The 23,374-nt window shown below is 37.2% G+C and overlaps 1 protein-coding gene across 3 annotated transcripts in view; it reads right to left on the bottom strand.

Annotated features, from left to right (window-relative positions):
- Nucleotides 1-23,374, bottom strand: part of LOC130671294 (synaptotagmin-1-like) — a 123,191-nt gene that overhangs the window by 61,047 nt on the left and 38,770 nt on the right. For all 3 annotated transcript variants that reach the window (XR_008990496.1, XM_057475096.1, XM_057475095.1), the window contains 5 exons: nucleotides 20,175-20,377; nucleotides 19,973-20,110; nucleotides 19,703-19,900; nucleotides 19,495-19,647; nucleotides 19,291-19,411 (listed from right to left, as the gene is read on the bottom strand). Coding sequence is in view for 2 of the 3 variants with exons in the window: in XM_057475096.1 (XP_057331079.1) it covers nucleotides 19,291-19,411; nucleotides 19,495-19,647; nucleotides 19,703-19,900; nucleotides 19,973-20,110; nucleotides 20,175-20,377 (813 nt within the window). In the remaining variant the exon portion in view is untranslated. The remainder of the gene's footprint in view (nucleotides 1-19,290; nucleotides 19,412-19,494; nucleotides 19,648-19,702; nucleotides 19,901-19,972; nucleotides 20,111-20,174; nucleotides 20,378-23,374) is intronic.

Genomic DNA, 23,374 nt, shown 5'->3' with positions numbered 1-23,374 from the left:
ACGCTGACTTCAGGGCTCTCTTCATCAGCATTGTCGTTTCGGTGGCGGCGACAAAATGCCTCGAAGTCGTTGAGAGCTGGAGTGTCACGATTCACGTCTGGTTGATCACCATACAACTCGGACCAGAAAGCTTCTACTCGCTCGATAGATGGGGGATCGCCAGAAACAGATGTCTTAGGTGTCAGAAAGCGTGAAGGACTTAACCGAAACAAAGAGTTATCGGTAAGCCGCTTCAGCTTTTTCTCTAGTGACTTTTTAGCAGTCACCAGAGCCCGCAACCTATTGAGAGAACCTTCTTTGATGTTAAGAAGATTCTCCTTATTCAGTGTGTGATGTTGATATCGTAGTCCAGCCGCAATACGGCGGACTTTAGGCGTGAACGCTTTACGAGCATTTACGTACTCAATAACACACTGAATGCGGGAGACATGTTTCCGGAGATCATCAATCTTCAGTGAAAGCTGTCCAATGCGACCTCTCATCTTAGCCTCCGGAGAAGAAGTATTATTTCTTGCCGGAGGTAAGAGTGAGGAAGCAGCATCATAGACAGCTTGATTGATGGTGAGTAGAGTAGAATCTTCCTGAATCCGAAGCGATAGCTCGTGGTTTTCCGTGTCAAGTTGGTCTTTGGGGTAGTGTGTCTTTTTAGAGACACATACTTGTCGTCTTTCAAAATCATTGTCGGCGTCTTCGGAAGAACGGCGTCTCTCCTGATGTAGCTGTGCTGGAAAAGACAGACGGTGAGATAGCCGTCTGTTATTTAACAGTGATCTTCGTGTTCGTCGGAGATGAGAGGCATAATCACGCAGATGTTGTTGTGAAAAATGGCTATGATTAGGGTGCATATCGCTCCAGAGAGCATGCATCCTAGCCATATAGCCTCTCCGCTCCGGTTCACTGTTATTATAGCACATCAGGAGATCGGCTCGTAATTCCTCCGTCCACCTAAATGCGGTCCGTTGTTCGCCAAGGTCGTCATCGTTCGGAATCTCGGTGCTCCGCCCAGCTAGTGGGTAGCCCTCATCCGAGAAGGGCCGGTTGTGGGGAGCACTTCTGTGTTCAGGATTGTCTTGAACTCAGTTTACTTCACATTGGGGAGTTAACCCAATGCGAAGGTTGTTGTGCGCTTAGTAGGTCAGTAGATGGAGGGCTGACCTATCTAGCCCACGGTGCGCCACGGAGTAATTAAAATCTCCGCTGGCCGCACAACATGCACCGTGGGCATTGATTATTTTTATTATTATTATTATTATTATTATTATTATTATTATTATTATTATTATTATTATTATTATTATTATTATTATTATTGTGTAAGGACGTGTTTTTAAGTGCTCTGTTATTTATGGCATAAAAACGGTATTTTTATATGTTAATAAAAGTGAACTTGCAACGTTTATATAAATAGACGAGTTAACAATGCTGTTGAATAAAAAAGTAATGATTAAACTATAAAAGAAGTAATTAAAAAATATAATTGAAATTGGAAGTGCTGTCGTGAGACGTTGACCACGTGGCCGCTATTTGTTTATTGCAAGTGTCAGTGATAAATGCGTGCATACATTGTGGTTATATGATCTGTTGTTCAGAAAAATATAAAAAATATTTATATAATTTCAAATTTGCAATTCAGAAGATAAAAAACTAATTACTGATGTAAAAAAATATAACAAATTATAAGGTTAACTCGATAACGACATAACTGTTTGAGAGTGACATCTCTTAGACAGTATATGAGACAAGTCGATAGCAAAAGATAAAAACGCTGGACATTTAAATTACTGGTCAAATATTATCAAGTATAAAGTATGACAAATGATAAGGAATATCAATGCTATGTATGCAAGCAAACTAACCTAAAATCTCCCCAGGTATGTCAACACTGTAAAAATGTATTTCATCCAAGTTGTCTAAAGAAAAACCATAAAGTTGTTGACGATTATGGAGAGTTTATGTTATGCAGGGGTAATCAGACAGGAGATACTTTAGACGAGGAGGTTACTGCAAAAGGACCTGAGAACTGTACACGAAAAAGAAAAAAGCAAGAATTGGACAATAAAATAGATAACTATGAAATTTCCTTAAAAATTGATTTTATATTAGAAAAAATCGAAGAAATGGGAATAAAACGTGATAAAATTATTTGTGAAGTGAAAGAATTAATAGTGACAGAATTGACAAACTTCAAAAATGAGTTGAAGTATCTGATGAGTAATACCATTAAATCAGAATTACACTTCCTTATTCAAGGTGACAAAAATGGAGCTCTGGCATCAAGTAATCAAAAAGTAAATAAACAAGATAAGACATATGCGATCATAGCTAAAAAATCTGGAAGTAATAATATTATTGTTGTGCCGAAAGAAAATCAAGAGAGTAATGTAACTAGAGAGCAACTCAAAACTAAAGTAGACGTAGGGAAACTTGGAGTTGGAATTGATCAAGTTAAAAATGCACAAAAGGGTAAAGTTGTTATTGGATGTTCAAAAAAGGAAGATACAGATAAATTAGTGAAAGAAATAGAAAAGACAATGGGAAATAACTATAATATCAAAGTTCCTGCCAAAAAGTTGCCAAAAATAAAAATATTAGATGTTGAAGAAGATATTGTACTGAATACGGAGGAGAAAGAGATAGTTGAAATGATATGCAAACAGAATAATGTACAATTGGACGAAAAATCTATTTTTAAAATTAAAAAGATGACCAAAGGAAGAAAGCAAGATGGAATGATTATTATAGAAACTGACCCTATAATACATCAAACACTAATCGATAAGCAGAGAATTAAAGTAGGATGGAGTAAATGCAGAGTATTTGATTGTGTAAGTGTTGTTCAATGCTATCAATGTTGGGGATATCATCATTATGCGAAAGAATGTAAGAAAACAGTGAAATGTAGGTTATGTGCAGGTGACCATCCAGAAAAAGAATGCAAAAATATCACCAAAAAATGTATTAATTGTTGTAGAATAGTAGAAGAGTATAAGCTAAATGGAATCACAACAAATCACTGCGCTACGGATAAATCATGTGATTTCTATAAACGGGTAGTATACAAAACTCAAAAGAATATTAAATATTTCGATGAATAGCAAAAATTGAATTATAGGACAAAAAATAAAAATAAAGCACAGTTATTATTAACAAATATTCAAGGATTCTTGAGACATAAAAGTGAATTGGAAATGATAATCAACAAATTAAAACCGGAAATCATTTGTGCTACTGAGACACATATTACGGCTGACATTGGGAGACATGAAATAGACATTAACAATTATAATTATGTTTTAATGTGCTCAGGAAATAAAAGGACAGGTGGAGTAATTACGTACATCAGAAAAGATATTAAATTCAATGAAATAAGTAAAGAAATAAATTTAGGAGAACAAGAGGAAAATATGTGGATGTGCAATATACAGTTGAAAGGAAAATTCGACAGTATGGTTATAAGTAATGTTTATCATTCGCCCAGCAAAAGTAATGGATATTTTATAAGTAGACTTAAGGAAGAAGTAGAGAACCTGGTAGAAAAGGGACATGTCATAATAGTAGGTGACTTCAATATTGACGTTGGGAAGGAAACACAGTACTCCAAAAAACTATTAAAAGAAATGAAAAATTTAGGATTTAAGCAGAGAGTTAAAGAATATACAAGATCTTCGATCAATTCTGATACTATTATTGATTTAGCCTTCTCTAGTATGGATATTCAAACAAAAGTATTAAAGAGACCGAGAATCACAGATCATTTTATAGTTGAAATAGGTATACCGACTATGAATAAAAATACTACGGAGGACATATACAATGATGATAAGACTATTCTATGTAGAAATTTTAGTAATTACAAGGACGAAAAGTTGAAAAGAATACTTGATGAAAAATATAAGAGGTGGACAAATACTATGGCAAATAGAAATAAACGATACAATGAAACACAAATGGAACAGTTATTGAAACTGGTAATTGAGGGTGTGAATGAAGTAATACCTATGGAAAAAAAAGTAATAACTAATAAATGGAAACTTAAACCGTGGTTTAATAAATATATTAAACAACTAATGAAAGAGAGAGACAATTTATTTTTTGAGGCAAAGAGTAATCGGTGCGGAGAAAGCTGGGTAAAGTATCAAAGTATTAGAAATAAAGTAGTAGCAGAAATAAGAAATTCAAAAAAAATATATTATGAGCAACAAATTGATGGTAACAAGAGGGACTCGAAAAAAATGTGCAGGAATATAAAAGAACTAATAGGAAATAAAAAGAATAATGAAGCACAAGAAAATATAATATTTAAAAACGTAAAATATGACGATCCACAAATTATTGCAGAAAAGTTTAATGAGTATTTCGTGAATAGTGTCAAAGAAATTGTTGATGAAATTAATTACGACGGTAAAAAGCATACTAATGAAGATAGTTTGATAGAATGTAAAAAGTTATTGATTGAATTCAAATGCGCAGAAGTAAATGAAATAGATAAAATAATAAAAAAATTGGATTTGAAGAAAGGCAAAAATGAAGAATTATCAACAGAGATTATTATAAAAATTTGGAATGTAAACAAAGAGATTATTACTGATATGATAAACAATAGTATAAGAGAAGGAATAGTACCTGAAACATGGAAAAATTCTGTAATTTTTCCTATACCAAAGATAGCTGGGAGTAAACGAGCGGAAGACTATAGACCTGTGAATACACTGCCAATTTTGGAGAAAATATTAGAAGAAATCATCAAAAAACAGCTAGATGAGCATATAGAGGGAAACGGTATCTTAGGAGAAGAACAATCGGGATTTCGTGAGAGACATTCGACAGAAACAGCACTACAGAAAACTCTGAGTGAGTGGAGAAATATGTTGGATGAAGGAGAAATAATAGGGGTAGTATTTATAGATTTATAAAGAGCCTTCGAGACGATAAATAGGGACAAATTGTTGGGTTTATTAGAGAGATATGGTATAAGAAATAAAGCGCTAAAGTGGTTTAAATCTTATTTAAATGATAGGACACAACAAGTACAATTTCAGAAAGCAAGATCACAAAAGATTAATGTCAATTACGGGGTTCCGCAAGGATCGAAATTAGGTCCCATACTATTTATTTTGTATATAAATGAAATAATTGAAATAGCAAAAAGAAATGGATGTGAGTGCAAATTATTCGCTGACGATAAAATTTTATATTTAAACGGTAAAGATATTAAACAAATCGAATATGTATTGAATAAAGCTCTAGAAGAATTAGAAAACTGGTTGGGTGCAAACTCTTTAAAAATTAATGCTAAGAAAACGGTATTTATGTTGATTCATGATAAAAGAAAGAAGATTGATAGAAACTGTGATATTAGAATAGGAAATGAATGTATAGAAAGAGTAAGGGAAACGAAATATTTGGGAGTGATAGTAGATGAAAGTTTAACATTTGAAAATCATGCAAATTATATTGCGCAGAAAGTCAGTAAAAAGATAAGTTTTTTAAAAAGGATCGGTAGGGATGTAGGATATTTTACGAGAATAACTATTTATAAAACCTTGATATCGCCTCACTACGAGTATTGTGCGACTTTATTAATTAACCTAAGTAAAAAAAGCTTAGAGCTACTTCAAAAAACTCAGAACAGAGCTATGCGAGCAATTTTGATGGTGAATAAATATACGAGGATTGACAGTATGCTAGAAACTTTAGGGTTTATGTCTATAGAAAATAGGATAAAATATAATACCTGCATTCTGATATACAAAATGATTAATAATTTGAGCCCCAGTTATTTATGTCGAGAAATTAGAAAAAACAATACTAATCATGGTTATAATACAAGAAATAAAGATAATTTAGTTTTAAAGAAAATAAGAACTAAGACAGCACAAAAGACCATAAATTTTTTCGGCTTCAATTTATACAATCAATTGACAAGAGACACAAAAAACTCAAAAGATCTGAAAAGTTTTAAAAGAAATTTAAGAAAAGAAATGAAAGAAATTATAATATAGTATATAACAGAATAAAAATATGTTAATACCGAAGTGTGATACAATGTTAGCTAAGAGCTATTGAATAAATATTATTATTATTATTATTATTATTATTATTATTATTATTATTATTATTATTATTATTATTATTATTATTATTTCTTTTTTAAGTAAATGCTCAGGGGGTTATCCCCGGTAGTCCGACTCTACCGAGGGCCTCAGCTGAGCGCCAAATCGTTACTGCTGCGATGCTTCATCAACAAGATGATCAGCATGCGCAGCAGGCCAAGTTTCGTTGCCTAAGTAGCCGGAGGGATCCAAGAATTACAGCCTTTTGCATCCTCGATGCCAGAAGCTCAACTTGCGCTGAACAAGTTGGTATTCTAGCCAATGCAGATACAAAAGACTGTTTTATCCCTCCTAGGACGCCAACAATGAGGACGACAAGTTTAACACGGTAACCTGGGTAAAGTTTGCCAATTTCAAACAGGAGATCCTGATATATCTCGTGTTTGTGCTCTTCTTTAACCGTTATGTTATACTCAGCAGGCGCTGAGAACTCGATGACATAAATGTCACGAGTGGTTTTATCGAAGAGCACAATATCAGGTTTGTTGTGATCTATTTTCCGAGTTGTTGCGAATGGCACGTTCCAATAAATACGGCAACGGTCATTCTCAACAACTTGCGGAATATCTCCTGGCAGATAAGGCAGCACTGGTGTTTTATCGATACCGTGCGTATGTCTAAGGTGGTAGTAGAGTACTCGCAGAGCAGCATTATGACGCTGGATATATGCACCTCTTGCCAGCACAGGACATGCTGACAAGAGATGCATAAGCGTCTCAGGATGTTGCTTACATACCCTACACGATGTGTCGGGTAGCTGCATCTGGAGTACTTTCGCACGGTATTCGAGGGTATTGATTACACCATCTTGGCAGGCAAAAATATATCCTTCGGTCTCGGACATCAGGCCAGCTGACTTAAGGAAGGAAAACGTCAGCTGGGTGGACAAGCCATGGTCACGCACGTGTTTAAAGAACACGCTGTGCATGGACTTGTCCATGTGTGTACTGAGCAGTTTTTGCTGCTCAGCATTCCTGACGACACTCTTAAATTCCTCCTTAGGGAGTTCAATAAGAGGGTTTACTCTTCCGAGACCGAGGGATTTTGCCGCGTACTTTGCTGCCTTATATAAGAACGCTCCCTTCTGCAGATTCTCATGACTATGAACAATCTGCATAAGGAAGTCGTCCTCATCTGCAGTGAAATTGACAACTTCGTATGTTAAACCCAAAACCAAACGATCGTGTAGACACTCCAAGCTCTGTAGACCTCTCCCTCCGATGTGCCGGGAAAGGTATAATCTGGTGACTGAGGATTTAGGGTGCATGCTCCGATTGATATTCATGACTTCGCGTGTCTTGATATCGAGATCCCTAAGCTCTTTTCGGGTCCATTTAAGGACACCGAATGAGTAGAGTAGTACTGGGACAGCAAGCATGTTAGTTGCAGAGACTTTGTTTTTTCCGGAAAGTTCTGATGACCAGATTTTCCGGAGTCTCCGTCCATACTCGCTGCAGAGCGTCGTTTTGATTTTCGAGACATCCTGCATAGGACTCCCGTCAATCCCTAGATATTTGTACGACTCTCCGGCGTCAAGATGGTCAATGACGCTCCCATCTACTAACTCGATATCTTCGCGCAAATCAGAGCACTTACCCCTCACCAAATTAACGACCGCGCACTTGTCCAACCCAAAAGCCATGCCGACATCCCGTGTATACTCCCCTACGATATTCAAGGCTGTCTGAAGGTGGTCTTCATCAGGAGCATATACCTTCAGATCATCCATGTAGAGTATTATTATTATTATTATTATTATTATTATTATTATTATTATTATTATTATTATTATTATTATTATTATTATTATTATTATTATTATTATTATTATTATTATTTGTTGCGTAAATTTCAAATGTTCGCGCCAGAACTCTTGACAACTCTACGCTCTACTATACCAGAGGTGCTGCTGTCGACGCGCCCTCTGATACTAAGAATTTCAACTCGATAGCCAGCTACGCGGCAACTGGCATTACTCTACAACACTTGTGATAGAACACCACGTGCTACCAGTTTTTATTGTAATTCAATTACATCGTGTTAATTACTCTACACTATCAAGTACATCATTCTAATTGTAACTCGCTGATACACCATGTATTTGTTATCAACTATATTCTTTAATTATATCCGGTTTTTCATATATAAACTCTGTGCTCATTGCTGTGGTGACCGCGTGTTAAACTAACGTGCGGGCTATATTCATTCACATACTCGCCATCACGTGACTTTGCAGCCACAAATCATTATTGCAATTTACAATTTACTTTATTACTCATTGCTTAATTATTTACTCGTACTCGATGTCAACTGGTATGACTGACGTCATCAATCAGTCATCCAGTCATACTTAATCTCAAAATCAATATCAAATTTTATTTGTGACTGCAAAGTATTCATTATACGTTCAGACTCGGCCCGTTACGCTTCTTATATTTTTGCTCTTCTTACTCGTACTCTGTGTCGCGAATTAAATTTAATTGTGACAAAATGTATACTCGAACTATTGATGATATTTGTAAATCATTAATTGTTAATAATTTACTCTTTATTGCGCTCTTTTGTATAAATTAATTCACGTGTATGGTGCCGTGTAAATTTATAAACTCGTATTCATTAAACTCAACAAACTCGATCTTCAACTACGCTCTATATGTATATAATATAATGTTCATGTGTACGGTGCCATGCAATTTATAAAAAACTCAATTAAACTCAACTGCAATCGAATAATGTTCAATAAGTGCTCTAATATGAACTCGTGATCGACTCTTGTACTCTACGCTATTATCTGTGATTTATTTTTATTAAATATGGTCAATACACCAAATCAGTGACTTCTTATTTCTTTCACCATCCCGATCCAGCAAATAAATATTTAATGTAGTTTTTAAGTTAATATTTTACATTATTATTATTATTATTATTATTATTATTATTATTATTATTATTATTATCATTATTATTATTATTATTATTATTATTATTATTATTATTATTATTATTATTATTATTATTATTATCATTATTATTATTATTATTATTACTATTATGATTATTATTATTATTATTTGCTGTTAGTTATTTAATATATATGAATGCTAATGCATTCATATATTCTTTGATTGGTGTTTTAATATTTTTTTTAAATCTTCAATGGCATACCAATCCTAATTATTGTAATATTTGGCTAGCCTCTCTGTGCTAGCACGACAATTACTTTTTATTTCAAAAACGGTTTCGCCCCGAATATACTTGCTGGGCTCATCAGTAAAGTTGATGCAAGTATATTCTACTTTAGACCGTTTAATTGATGTTAAATTTTATACCCAATTCCATTTTTTTCCAAATTTGGAAAAAATGGAATTTTTTCTCCATTCCATGTTTAATGCCTCTTATATTTATTTGCTGTTAGTTATTTAATATATATGAATGCTAATGCATTCATATATTCTTTGATTGGTGTTTTAATATTTTTTTTAAATCTTCAATGGCAAATTTAACATCAATTAAACGGTCTAAAGTAGAATATACTTGCATCAACTTTACTGATGAGCCCAGCAAGTATATTCGGGGCGAAACCGTTTTTGAAATAAAAAGTAATTGTCGTGCTAGCACAGAGAGGCTAGCCAAATATTACAATAATTAGGATTGGTATGCCATTGAAGATTTAAAAAAAATATTAAAACACCAATCAAAGAATATATGAATGCATTAGCATTCATATATATTAAATAACTAACAGCAAATAAATATAAGAGGCATTAAACATGGAATGGAGAAAAAATTCCATTTTTTCCAAATTTGGAAAAAAATGGAATTGGGTATAAAATTTAACATCAATTAAACGGTCTAAAGTAGAATATACTTGCATCAACTTTACTGATGAGCCCAGCAAGTATATTCGGGGCGAAACCGTTTTTGAAATAAAAAGTAATTGTCGTGCTAGCACAGAGAGGCTAGCCAAATATTACAATAATTAGGATTGGTATGCCATTGAAGATTTAAAAAAAATATTATTATTATTATTATTTGTGGGAGTTAGGCAGGGATTGAGTGAATGTAAATAATATTAGAGCAGAATTTAATATATAAACGACGTATGAATTTATTCAGTACTTAATTATAACGGTAGAGAAAGAAGAAAAAAATATATGACTTCACTCGACAACGTGCTAATAGATCATTGTGTCTCGAGTATACTATGTTACAGCGTGACTGCATGCGCAGTAGATCAACGCGTCGGCGTGTGTGTGTGTGGTGTACGTGTGAATATTACTCGATTATTATATCTCCAACACTCTCCCTTAATACGAACACGTACACAGCTCATGCTGTCTCGCTCATTCCCATGGATTTTGATAGCTTGGCGTGTCTCTCTCTTGGTAGAGGCTTAGTTAAAATGTCGGCGATCATATTTTCCGACGGCATATGTAATAATTGAACTTTCTTATGGATTACAGCCTCCTTGACGAAGTTGAACTGTATTCTGACGTGTTTGGATCGATCTTGGAATCCCGTCGATGTTGATGATTGTATTGCGCTCTGATTATCGCAATAAATCAGCCCGTCTGATAATTCTTGGATTCCGAGTTCGCCGATGAGTCCTCGTAGGTACATGGACTCTTTCGTCGCTTCGGTGAGTGCCTTATATTCGGCCTCCATCGTTGATAAAGCCACGGTTCGCTGTTTTCTTGATTTCCAGCTGATCGCGGCTCCTGCCATTGTAAATACGTACCCTGTGTACGATTTTGAATCAATGGGATCATTTCCCCAATCTGCGTCAGTGTATCCGGCGATTTTGTCGTCTGATTTACTATAGACGAGTCCTAGTCCTGGTGTCCCCTTTAGATATCGAAGTACCTTTTTCGCTGCACCCCAGTGCTCTTCCGTGGGACGTTCGTTGAATTGACTTAATACGCTCACAGTGTGTGCGATGTCCGGTCTCGTTGCCACTGCTAGATACATTAGAGATCCTATTAGCTCTCTGTATCTCGGATTTTTCGTTGGTTTGTTTGGGTCCGTCGTAGGTCTCAACTTCGATGTTGGGCTAGCTGGTATTGGCTGTTGGGTACATGTCTTCATTCCAAATTTCTCCAGCAGCTCCTCGACGTATCTTTGCTGACTTAGGCTCAATTTTCCTTCTTCATGTTTGAACTCGATTCCCAAGCAGTATTTAGCTTCTCCCAAGTCTTTCATGCGGAATTCTTTTCCCAGTCCAGCCTTTAATGATTTAACCCAGTCTGGGTTGTTCGACACTGTTAATAAGTCGTCGACGTAGACTGCTACGAGCATGATGTCTCTCGTCGTTCTGCATACAAACAAACATGGATCTGAAATCGTGGGTTTCAAACCTAGCTCCTTTAATACGCTACTCAGTCTGTCGTACCATTTTCTTCCCGACTGCTTCAGTCCATAGATAGATTCTTGTAACTTGCAGACTTGATCACCTTTGGCGAGGCTCTCCAGCATCCTTAATGCTTCCTTTTGCACTTCAGAGTCTCTTCTTTCGCTGCGTGCGATTTCTTCCAGAGCTTCTTTTAATCCGCCTGGTACTTCCATGTATAATTCTTCGTCGACGTCAGCGTGTAAATACGCCGTTACCACATCCATCTGATGTATTTTTGCGTCGATTTTCGTTGATAGTGCAGCCAATAGCCTAATTGATTCCATTCTTGCCACTGGTGCAAATGTTTCGTTGAAATCAAATCCAGGTCTTTGTGAGAAACCTCTGGCTACGATGCGTGCTTTCCTGCGCTCTATTTCTCCTTCAGCATTTATTTTATTTTTTAAAATGACTTTGGAACCAATTATTTTTCCATGCTCTGGTTGTTTCACGAGCTTCCATGTCCCGTGTTCCAGGTGAGAACGTACTTCTTCAGCTAGTGCACGCTTCCACTCCAAGGATTCTGTTCCTCGTATGGCCTCTTCGAGCTCGACATCAGCCATCAGGGCTAACTCTTCGACGAAATTGGTTTCCATGAACTCCTCTCCCTCGTCGACATTTTCCTCTGCGCCTCCAGATGGCGGCTCTGGGTCGTTTGAGCTCTTCTCGTGTCTAGGACGTTTATCCTCTGGCAATAATAGTGAAGTTTCAAGAGGTCTTTTTGCTCTCGGAACTTGTTGTTCGTCGTTTTGGATGAATAAGTTCTCTGGCAATTCTTCGTTGTCTTGTCCTAGTGGTACTTCCTCGTCTTCTGACAGGTTTTCGCGACTTGACGCAATACTTGACGCACTTACGTATCTGTATAATTTTCGTGGTCGTCCTGGCTTACCAGATTTTTGTTTTCTAGGTCTTCCTCGAGCTCGTACTGGTGAAATTTCTCTATCATGCTCTTCGCATGACCTTCGAGTTCTTGTGACTCTCCCTGGCTCTGGAGTCTCTTCTTCGGGGTGTGTGTACTCAACATCTAATTGAGCGACGCCGTGTGGTTTCATTACGTGCTCTTCGACTATTTGCACGTCTCTGGTTATGACAACCTTTCCATCGTCATTACGTCGAACTCTGTAAGCTTTTGCTGTCTCACAGTATCCTACCAACCTTCCTTCGGTTGATCTCTCGTCGAGTTTCTGCCTTCCAGGCCCCTTTTCCAGTATATATACTTTAGCTCCAAATACACGCAGGTGCTTGAGTCCAGGTTTTCGTCCGAACCATAGTTCGAATGGAGTAGCTCCCCCATGGCTTCTGCTTGGACAACGGTTTCTTAGATAATTAGCAGTTGTGATTGCTGCTCCCCAATACATCGTTGGAAGTCCTGCTTGAATTAGCAGGCACCTGGCCATGTCAACGACAGTCCTGTTCATGCGCTCAGCAACACCATTTTGTTGTGGCGTGTAAGGCACTGTTAGACGTCTCTTGATGCCCTCGCTTTTCAGGTACTCGTCGAATTGCTTATTACAGTACTCTCGACCATTGTCGGACTGCAAAGCTTTAATCTTCTGCCCTGTCTGCTTTTCGACATAGTTTTTATATATTTTGAACGCTTCAAATACTCCGTCCTTGCTCTTTAACAGGTACAGCTCACATCAGCCGCTGTAATCATCAATGAAAGTCACGAAGTAGCGATTTCCACCTTCTGACTTCATTCCTGAGGGTTGGCACAAGTCGGTGTGTATTATCTCTAGCAGCTTTTGGCTTCTCTCAGTTCTCGACGCGAATGGTTTTGCTGTCAGCTTCCCGCGATGGCACACGTCGCAAGGTGACTTGTCCTTGCTCAAGGGCTTTATTCCCGACGCTCGACCTCTCGATAGGTCAATCACGGCGTCCATATGCAAGTGGCCTAATCTTGCATGCCATAGATTTGTTTCAGACGCGCGCGCTCTTTCAGTCGTTGCTGATTTCACTTGTTCCTCCTGTTCCCGTAGGTAATACAGGTCTCCTATTCGATCTGCGACCATCTTGACGTCTCCGTTCAGATCCCTGATGAGTGCGTCATACTTTCTGAATAAAATCTCTCGATCGTTTCGAGTGATTTTTGACACAGAGATTAAATTAGTCCTAAGATCCTTAACCAGTAATGTATTACGTAGATTTAAATTAACATTACCTTTTTCTGTCGCTGCTTTGATGTGTGCGAGCCCTTTAGCCCTCGCCGTCGTCGAAGCAGCATTTGCCATGTTCAAGGTCGTCGTACACTCCTATATGTCGGTCAGGAACTCATCGCTGGCACACATGTGCGTGGTACAGCCACTATCCAGGCACCACCTCGTCCTCGACGTCACGTTGTTGGTCTCCTCTGGTTGGTCAACTACGTAGTGTGTCTCAGCCGATGATTCGACTCTCTTCGCAGAATTTTGTTGTCGCTCAGGGCACTTTGCTGCCCAATGACCAACTTTTCCACAGACGTAACAGGGTTTGTTATTCTTGAATTTTGGCTTTCCATGTTGATATTTTCTACCGTGCCGATTATCAGCATATAACACATTGTTATCTTCTGCCGATTCTGTAGGTTTCCTGCTTCGGTGCTCATCGAGTATTTTTCCAATTAGCGTCTCAGTTGTCGGTAATTCGTCGCTTGATCGAATTGCGCATCGAAAGTTCTCGAAGCTTGATGGTAGGCTCTTCAGAATTAATACTACCAGCATGTCCTTCGGTATTTCAATGTTCATACCTTCTAGTTGCTCCACTGCATTTGTAAAGCCATCCAATCGCTCCCTGAAGCCGTCTTCTTCGTCGATTTTGAACGACGTAATTTCTGTCAGCCACTCAATTTTTCTCACTGGTCCTTTTGACGCGTGGATTGACTGCAGTTTGTCCCAGACTTCCTTCGAGGTCTTACACTTTGTAATTGTCTTCAACTCGGCGTTTCCAATTGACAAAATGATGTCAGCCTTGGCCTTTTCATCGCCGGTCTTCCATTTTGTGGTTTCACGTTCTGTGGCGTTGCTTCCGCTCGGATATGGGATTTCACCGCTCACATAACCCCATCGGTCATGTTTCACGAGGATGGACCTCATCCTCACCTGCCAGACGTCGTAGTTGCGTTTGTCTAACAGCTCAATGCGCGATGCTACGTCCGCCATTTTCGGTTAGCTATTTACGGCCACGTGTTCACAAATTTTTTACTCGACGAATTTTATTTCTCAATTCTCACTTTTATTTATTTTTTATATATCACTCACTTACTTTCTCGCCACTGGGCCCATAACCTGTGGGAGTTAGGCAGGGATTGAGTGAATGTAAATAATATTAGAGCAGAATTTAATATATAAACGACGTATGAATTTATTCAGTACTTAATTATAACGGTAGAGAAAGAAGGAAAAAATATATGACTTCACTCGACAACGTGCTAATAGATCATTGTGTCTTGAGTATACTATGTTACAGCGTGACTGCATGCGCAGTAGATCAACGCGTCGGCGTGTGTGTGTGTGGTGTACGTGTGAATATTACTCGATTATTATATCTCCAACATTATTATTATTATTATTGTTATTATTATTTCTTTTTAGTTAAATGCTCAGGGGGTTATCCCCGGTAGTCCGACTCTACCGAGGGCCTCAGCTGAGCGCCAAATCGTAACTGCTGCGATGCATCATCAACAAGATGATCAGCATGCGCAGCAGGCCAAGTTTCGTTGCCTTAGGAGACGGAGGGACCCGAGAATAACAGCCTTTTGCATCCGCGATGCCAGAAACTCAACTTGCGCTGAACAAGTTGGTATTCTAGCTAGTGCAGACACAAACGACTGTTTCATCCCTCCTAGGACGCCAACAATGAGGACGACAAGTTTGACACGGAAACCTGGGTAAAGTTTGGCAATTTCGAACAGGAGATCCTGATATATCTCGTGTTTGTGCTCTTCTTTAACCGTGATGTTATACTCAGCAGGAGCTGAAAACTCAATGACATAAATGTCACGAGCGGTTTTATCGAAGAGCACAATATCAGGTTTATTATGGTCGATTTTCCGCGTTGTTGCGAATGGCATGTTCCAATAAATGCGGCAACGGTCATTCTCAACAACTTGCGGAATATCTCCTGGCAGATAAGGCAGCACTGGTGTTTTATCGATACCGTGCGTATGTCTAAGGTGGTAGTAGAGTACTCGCAGAGCAGCATTATGACGCTGGATATATGCACCTCTTGCCAGCACAGGACATGCTGACAAGAGATGCATAAGCGTCTCAGGATGTTGCTTACATACCCTACACGATGTGTCGGGTAGCTGCATCTGGAGTACTTTCGCACGGTATTCGAGGGTATTGATTACACCATCTTGGCAGGCAAAAATATATCCTTCGGTCTCGGACATCAGGCCAGCTGACTTAAGGAAGGAAAACGTCAGCTGGGTGGACAAGCCATGGTCACGCACGTGTTTAAAGAACACGCTGTGCATGGACTTGTCCATGTGTGTACTGAGCAGTTTTTGCTGCTCAGCATTCCTGACGACACTCTTAAATTCCTCCTTAGGGAGTTCAATAAGAGGATTTACTCTTCCAAGACCGAGGGATTTTGCCGCGTACCTTGCTGCCTTATATAAGAACGCTCCCTTCTGCAGATTCTCATGACTATGAACAATCTGCATAAGGAAGTCGTTCTCATCTGCTGTGAAATTGACAACTTCGTATGTTAGACCCAAAACCAAACGATCGTGTAGACACTCCAAGCTCTGTAGACCTCTCCCTCCGATGTGCCGGGAAAGGTATAATCTAGTGACTGAGGACTTAGGGTGCATGCTCCGATTGATATTCATGACTTTGCGTGTCTTGATATCGAGATCTCTAAGCTCTTTTCGGGTCCATTTAAGGACACCGAAAGAGTAGAGTAGTACTGGGACAGCAAGCATGTTTGTTGCAGAGACTTTGTTTTTCCCGGAAAGTTCTGATGACCAGATTTTCCGGAGTCTCCGCCCATACTCGCTGCAGAGAGTCGTTTTGATTTTCGAGACATCCTGCATAGGACTCCCGTCAATCCCTAGATATTTGTACGACTCTCCGGCGTCAAGATGGTCAATGACGCTCCCATCTACTAACTCGATATCTTCGCGCAAATCAGAGCACTTACCCCTCACCAGATTAACGACCGCGCACTTGTCCAACCCAAAAGCCATGCCGACATCCCGTGTATACTCCCCTACAATGTTTAAGGCTGTCTGAAGGTGTTCCTCATCAGGAGCATATACCTTCAGATCATCCATGTAGAGTAAGTGGGTGATCGAATATTTCCGATCAGTTGGTGGGCCCACTGAGTATCCACGGGTACGGCGTAGCGCAACAGATATCGGCAGCAGTGAGATGCAAAACAGCAGAGGGCTTAGGGAATCTCCCTGGAAGACACCTCGCTTGTACTGTACAACTTCGGTCACACGTTTGTCGATGCCACATGATATGTGGCACCGTGTTCGCCAAAGTTGCATCGTACGCTGTATGCATCCCACTGTATCACGATTGATCCCAAGGCATTTGAGCAAAAAGAGAATGAGCTCATGAGATGTTGAATCAAATGCCTTACGGTAGTCAATCCAGGCCATTGACAGGTTGCGCTGATAGTAGACCGCGTCTTGAATGACGCAACGATCTACTAACAGATTCTCTTTACAACCTGACAGGCCTCTTTTACTGCCACGCTGTTCGTATATCTGCTGCCATACAGGATCTATCTCCTGTAAAATGCGATTGTTCAAGATTTTGGTGAAAATCTTATAAACCGCATTCAAACAGGTGATAGGCCTGTAGTTCTTTGGGTCGGACAAGTCACCTTTCTTAGGGATGAGCACGGTTCGCCCTCCTACAAGCCAGCACGGAATAGGTTCGTTGCCTCTGATAAACGCTGTAAATATCCGGGCCAGATGGCTGTGGGTAGAAGTAAGTTTCTTCCACCAAAACAAGTTAATGCCATCCGGACCCGGAGCAGCCCAGTTCTTACCATTATTCAGAGCCAAACGAACTTCTTCCACGCTGACTTCAGGGCTCTCTTCATCAGCATTGTCGTTTCGGTGGCGGCGACAAAATGCCTCGAAGTCGTTGAGAGCTGGAGTGTCACGATTCACGTCTGGTTGATCACCATACAACTCGGACCAGAAAGCTTCTACTCGCTCGATAGATGGGGGATCGCCAGAAACAGATGTTTTAGGTGTCAGAAAGCGTGAAGGACTTAACCGAAACAAAGAGTTATCGGTAAGCCGCTTCAGCTTTTTCTCTAGTGACTTTTTAGCAGTCACCAGAGCCCGCAACCTATTGAGAGAACCTTCTTTGATGTTAAGAAGATTCTCCTTATTCAGTGTGTGATGTTGATATCGTAGTTGTTATTATTATTATTATTATTATTATTATTATTATTATTATTATTATTATTATCATCATCATCATCATCATCATCATCATCATCATCATCATCATCATCATCATCATCATTATTTTTGTGAAGATAACATTTCGACGTTAATTGTATTTGCAAACGTCGAGTTACTGACTGTTGCGGATGTCAAGTAAATTGACATCACGTTGCCGTCAAATTGCGACCCAGGGTTATACCCTGAGTGGTTGTGTTGCTGTCTTTTTTTGTCATTTACATTAAGTATCTCAAGTCATAATAATAATTATGGTTTTTGTTTAATTAGATCGAGTCATTATTATTATATTTTAATGTGAATTATATCGAGTTTCTTTCATTTGTTATGTAATTATATTGAGTGAATTGTGAAATCCAGGTCATAAGATCATAAGGATTGACTGTTACATATTAATTGTAGAGCAATTATACTGAGTATACAAGAGTTATCGATTTTCCGATTTATTTATATTTCATTAAAGATACCGATTAATTTGTATATCCGGCTGATATATATTTACTATAAGTTAAGTGCCTATCCTACCCCGATCCGCCACCCTGAGCCGACAACAACGACTATCGTAAACTTCGGTGGGTAAGACACACCTGGCATCCAACCACCGCAGGAATCGAATAGGTAAGCCAAATAGTTTGTGAGGGTATTAGTTCGTTTGCCGGATTCCAGGTGAACTAAAGAAGCGGTCACAATATATACATTGAGTAACTGATAATTTTAACAACCTCAAAACCTAAAATTTTAAAGTGACAGTATTTTCAAAGCCACTATGTTTCTCTTGGATTTCTAGTCAAACTGGCCAGTTACTTGACAACAAACTCGATATTCCACTGGCCAGTTTCTGGTTTAAGTCTAGTAAAACTGGCCAGTTACTAGACAAAAACTCTATTTCATTTCTACTATGGTAAATATGGTTACTTTAACTCATCAAATGGGGAGTGGATTGAACCGCGTGGTTGTGTTGTATTTATTTTGTAAATAAATATTGAAATAAATAATTAAAACTTCCGAGTGAATTTTAAATCAATTGAATATGAATTCTGAATTTTCAAGTCGATGGTTTGTTGTAATTCTGTGGGTGCACCGTGTCGCTAACCAGCCACAGACTTTGCTTCGCAGATTGCCATTAATCGCGTAAATCAGGCGATTGTTGAATAAAATATAGTGCATAGTAAGACACTCAGATAGTCTTTATCCGGCAAGCGCAATGATTTCAACACACGTCTCCAGGCCGCGTACACGGGCTGAAGGCTGTACGTGTGCTGAAATCATTGCGGATAAAGACTATCTTAGTATCCTAACTATGCAATATACTATCATAATACTGAGGGAAAATCAATTTTGATATAAAATTGTTAATCAGCCGATGATATAAAAGAACGTACTTAACTCAGTTGGTAGCGATGTGCCTGTTAAGCATTTTAAATTCCGTATGTTCATAACAGTTATCGATAAGCGTTGAGCAGTTGGAAGATAAGTTACTCCCAGTAAAATATTTCCAAATTCCTGCAATTTTAATAAACTTTAAAGTTGTTTTTTTTATTTATTTTCAAGTCAGTTATGAGTCATTTAATGTGAAATGATTTTACTTGATTAGATTGTTTCATTTTAAAATTGAATAAATTTATCTCTGGGTTCGTAAATATTTTTTTAACATCTTTAAGTGGAATTTGAATGGTAGATAATTCTGTATGATTAGCATATCGATCATTATCAAAGACTGATATAGATAAAATCCAATCCTGAAAAACAAAATATAATAATGAAAAATGAGTAGCATCTATTTTCACTAACTACCTTTGTACTGTACACATTAACATCTGCTATGACGAATGTTTCTCTATATACTGGGTTGACCGTGTGTCGCATACTACGGGTTCTGAAACTATGGAGCACATTCTGTTTTTTAGGAGTCCACAACTGCTTAACAATCTTCACAACAACATAAGGTTTGATTGCACAATTATACAACTTGGGCGGAAGATTGGATAAAGCCTATGAATATTTTTTTGTTATCAAAGAATTGAAGTAATTTAGTTGTAGTAAATAGTTTCATTAAATCATGACCTCAATACTAATTACAAGTTTCCCTTTTGTACTTTTCAGCTCATCAATCGTTGGTAAAAATTGTAGACTTAGTGTTAATTCAGTTGGAAACTCTTGTATTTTTTTTGAATTTGTTTGATTTCCTCGATCTACTAAACTCTAGAACATTTAAATTGATTAATAGAAATAAATATATCAATCGTTTGTATATTTTACAGCTTACTACAGGAGATGACTTTTTTTGTGAATCATTATCTAAACAATCAGAATGAGACCAATCCTTTAGTGAGTCTCTACTCTTGCAAATACTTCCATTATCATAAAGACTCCCTAGACGCCAAGATCGGTAACTGATATCATCTAACTTAATATGTCCATTTGGATGTTCAGCTTGCCACTCAGCAACAGTTTTGTCTTTTTGGTTTCCTTAATTCAATTATTGATAAATTAAGTAAATAATTAATATCGTTATTTCAAGGTCTATTAGGTATTATTTAGTCAAGTTTTATCCTTGAATAAGAACGAAATAAGAGCTAAGCACTATTCATAACAGTAGTTAAACTGGCCCCTACATAAAACAGAGTTCTGCAGGTTAACAATGAGCTGGTATTTCCTGCCAATAAGTAACTTCCCGACAATCGAGCATTCCCGTGTGTCAAGTAATGAGTCTTATCATATGGGTGGTAGGGTAGGGGAGGTTTAATGGTGTTTTAATTTCGTTTTACCATTAGCTTTTCAAATTTTCATCGTTCCTTGAATTTTCTTTCGGCTCTTAGAGTGGGGTTAAGATTCAGACGGTGTTCTTGGTTCGTTATATCTTTATGGTTAGTATAATGAAGATGCCAGTTAAAAAAATTTTTTTTTTCTCTGAATCTCCCTCTGAAAACTCCCCTAAATGATTATTGTTATTATTGTATCGAATTTTCTCGAATTTTTTGAAACTAGGGGTTCGGTTTGCACTTCGAATTAGTGAATATTCACTTATTTTCACTAATTTATGTTTAGAGAGTATGAACTTTAAAAATGATTAAAAACTGATTTTTTCGAAAAATCGTTAAAATTTCAAACAGCCATAACTTCTGAACTAATCGACTAAATCAGCCTATAATCGAACTTAACTGTGAAAATAACCCATAAAATAAGTGTAGAAAATTTCATTAAGATTGGATAAAAATTGTAGACGCAATCATGTCCTCAAAAGTCGGTTCTATCCCATATATATATGTCAGAGATGAAAGAATGAAACGGGGTTTTCCAATGGGACAGGAAATTCCTAACAGTCGAGACTAGTTTTTATAGTAACAATTAAATAATAAAATTTAAGTTCTAGTTGTTTACAGTTTAAGCAGATTATGTTTATTGCGGGAGGCTTAGGTTCGCTGTGACATCTCTTCACCAAACGTAGCCACGGTCACAGGATGGGTATAGGAAGACACAGAGGACTAGATAGTAAGATAATGAGATGGTTGTCCTTCTTTGAATATTTTGAGCAACAGGTTTTTAACGAAAAGTACAGAGTTTGGTACTAGCTAAGTCAGTTAGTTCTGATTGAGCATTCGTTGTACGAGTACAAGTTTCCCTGTTGACCGTGGATTCGTTCGCGAGCCTTGTTTACCGTAGTATTTGTAAATTATTCGATCAGGTTTTATTCAAATATTATTCGACTGTCGTGTATTACAATTATTATAATTCCCTGCGTAATCAATTATTGCATTAATTCGTATTTAGTGTATTTTAATATTTATGCGACACTATCTTTATTTTAGTACTATTCTAAGTACCGTTATTCGTGAACAATACATTTAATATTGAATCATTGTGTTGCATAATTAATATTCGTTTATATTTTAAATAAGAATGACAGATATTAGTATTGAGACCAATACTCGGGATAACGCCCGAGCTTGTAATGACTTTCCAACATATATATATATATATATATATATATATATATATATATATATATATATATATATATATATAAAAATAACAAATTTTCTTTTTTTTCTCGCCAACAGGTTCAAAAGTTTCATTTAGATAATAAAAGACGCTTGTGAAAATTAGAGCTCTAAATATTAACATTAAGAGGTTCCTCATCGCACTTTTTTATTTTCCATAAGAATAACATGGAAAAAAATTTTTTTACGTCTTCTGATTTTTATAAGTAGCTAACGATGCGTCATAGGAATAATTAGCAGGCATGTTTTTGTAGAGAATTGGATGCTCTACAAAAAAAGATTTATATCATTTTTTGAGGAATCTATTTGTTCAAAAGTTATTTGAGGTTGAAGTCGAATTCATATTAAATTTCGAGATTTTCTTACTTTTCCTGCGAAACTATCAGACCTATTACAAAATATCATTCGACTGTTTTTGTAGACAATTTTATTCCCTAGAAGTTATTTTGAATAAAGTTTTTTCGAATTCCGCATCGCTTTCTCGTTATTTTTATTTTAATGTCAAGCTTTTAAAATCGATCAGAAGATTATTTTTTTTATGAGCTTGACATTAAAATAAAAATAACTAGAATACGATGCGGAATTCGAAAAAACTATTTAAAATACCTTTTAGGGAATAAAAATGTCTACAAAAAAGGTCCTATAATATTTTGTAATAGGTCTGATAGTTTCGCCGGAAAAGTAAGAAAATCTCGAAATTTAATATGAATTCGACTTCAACCTCAAATAACTTTTGAACAAATAGATTCCTCAAAAAATGATAGAAATCTTTTTTTGGAGAGCATTCAATTCCCTACACAGACATGCCTGCCAATTATTCCTCTGACCCATCGTTAGCTACTTATAAAAATCAGAAGACATAAAAAAAATTTTTTCCATGTTATTCTTATGGAAAATAGAAAAGTGCGATGAGGAACCTCTTAATGTTAATATTAAGAGCTCTAATTTTCACGGTTACGTAACAAATGATCCGAGGACAATTGATCCGCGACAATTAATCCGCGACAATTGATCCTTGCGACGATTGATCCGTCGATAAAATGCGTGTAACATGAAAAATTACGCCCTTTTTTCACTAATTTTGTGTGCGTGTAACATAAAAAATATACTCACACACAAATTAGTGAAAAGAGGGTGTAATTTTTCATGTTACACGCATTTTATCGACGGATCAATCGTCGCAAGGATCAATTGTCGCGGATTAATTGTCGTGGATCAATTGTCCTCGGATCATCGGTCGTGTCACCAATTTTCACAGGCCTCTTTGTTTATCTAAATGAAACTTTTGAACCTGTTTGCGAGAAAAAAAAAATTTGTTATTTTTTGGATCACCCTAATATATATATATATATATATACACACACACATATATATATATATATATATATATATTATAACACAAAAACTAGACGCTAATTTCTGCGCTATAACTTCGTTCTCTGCCTTTAGCCTCCAGTCTCAATAC

The sequence above is a fragment of the Microplitis mediator genome, chromosome 7 (genome assembly GCF_029852145.1).
Source record: "Microplitis mediator isolate UGA2020A chromosome 7, iyMicMedi2.1, whole genome shotgun sequence".
Taxonomy (NCBI): Eukaryota; Metazoa; Arthropoda; class Insecta; order Hymenoptera; family Braconidae; genus Microplitis; species Microplitis mediator.
The sequence above is the reverse complement of the archived record's forward strand: the minus strand, read 5'-3'. Positions and strand labels throughout refer to the sequence as shown.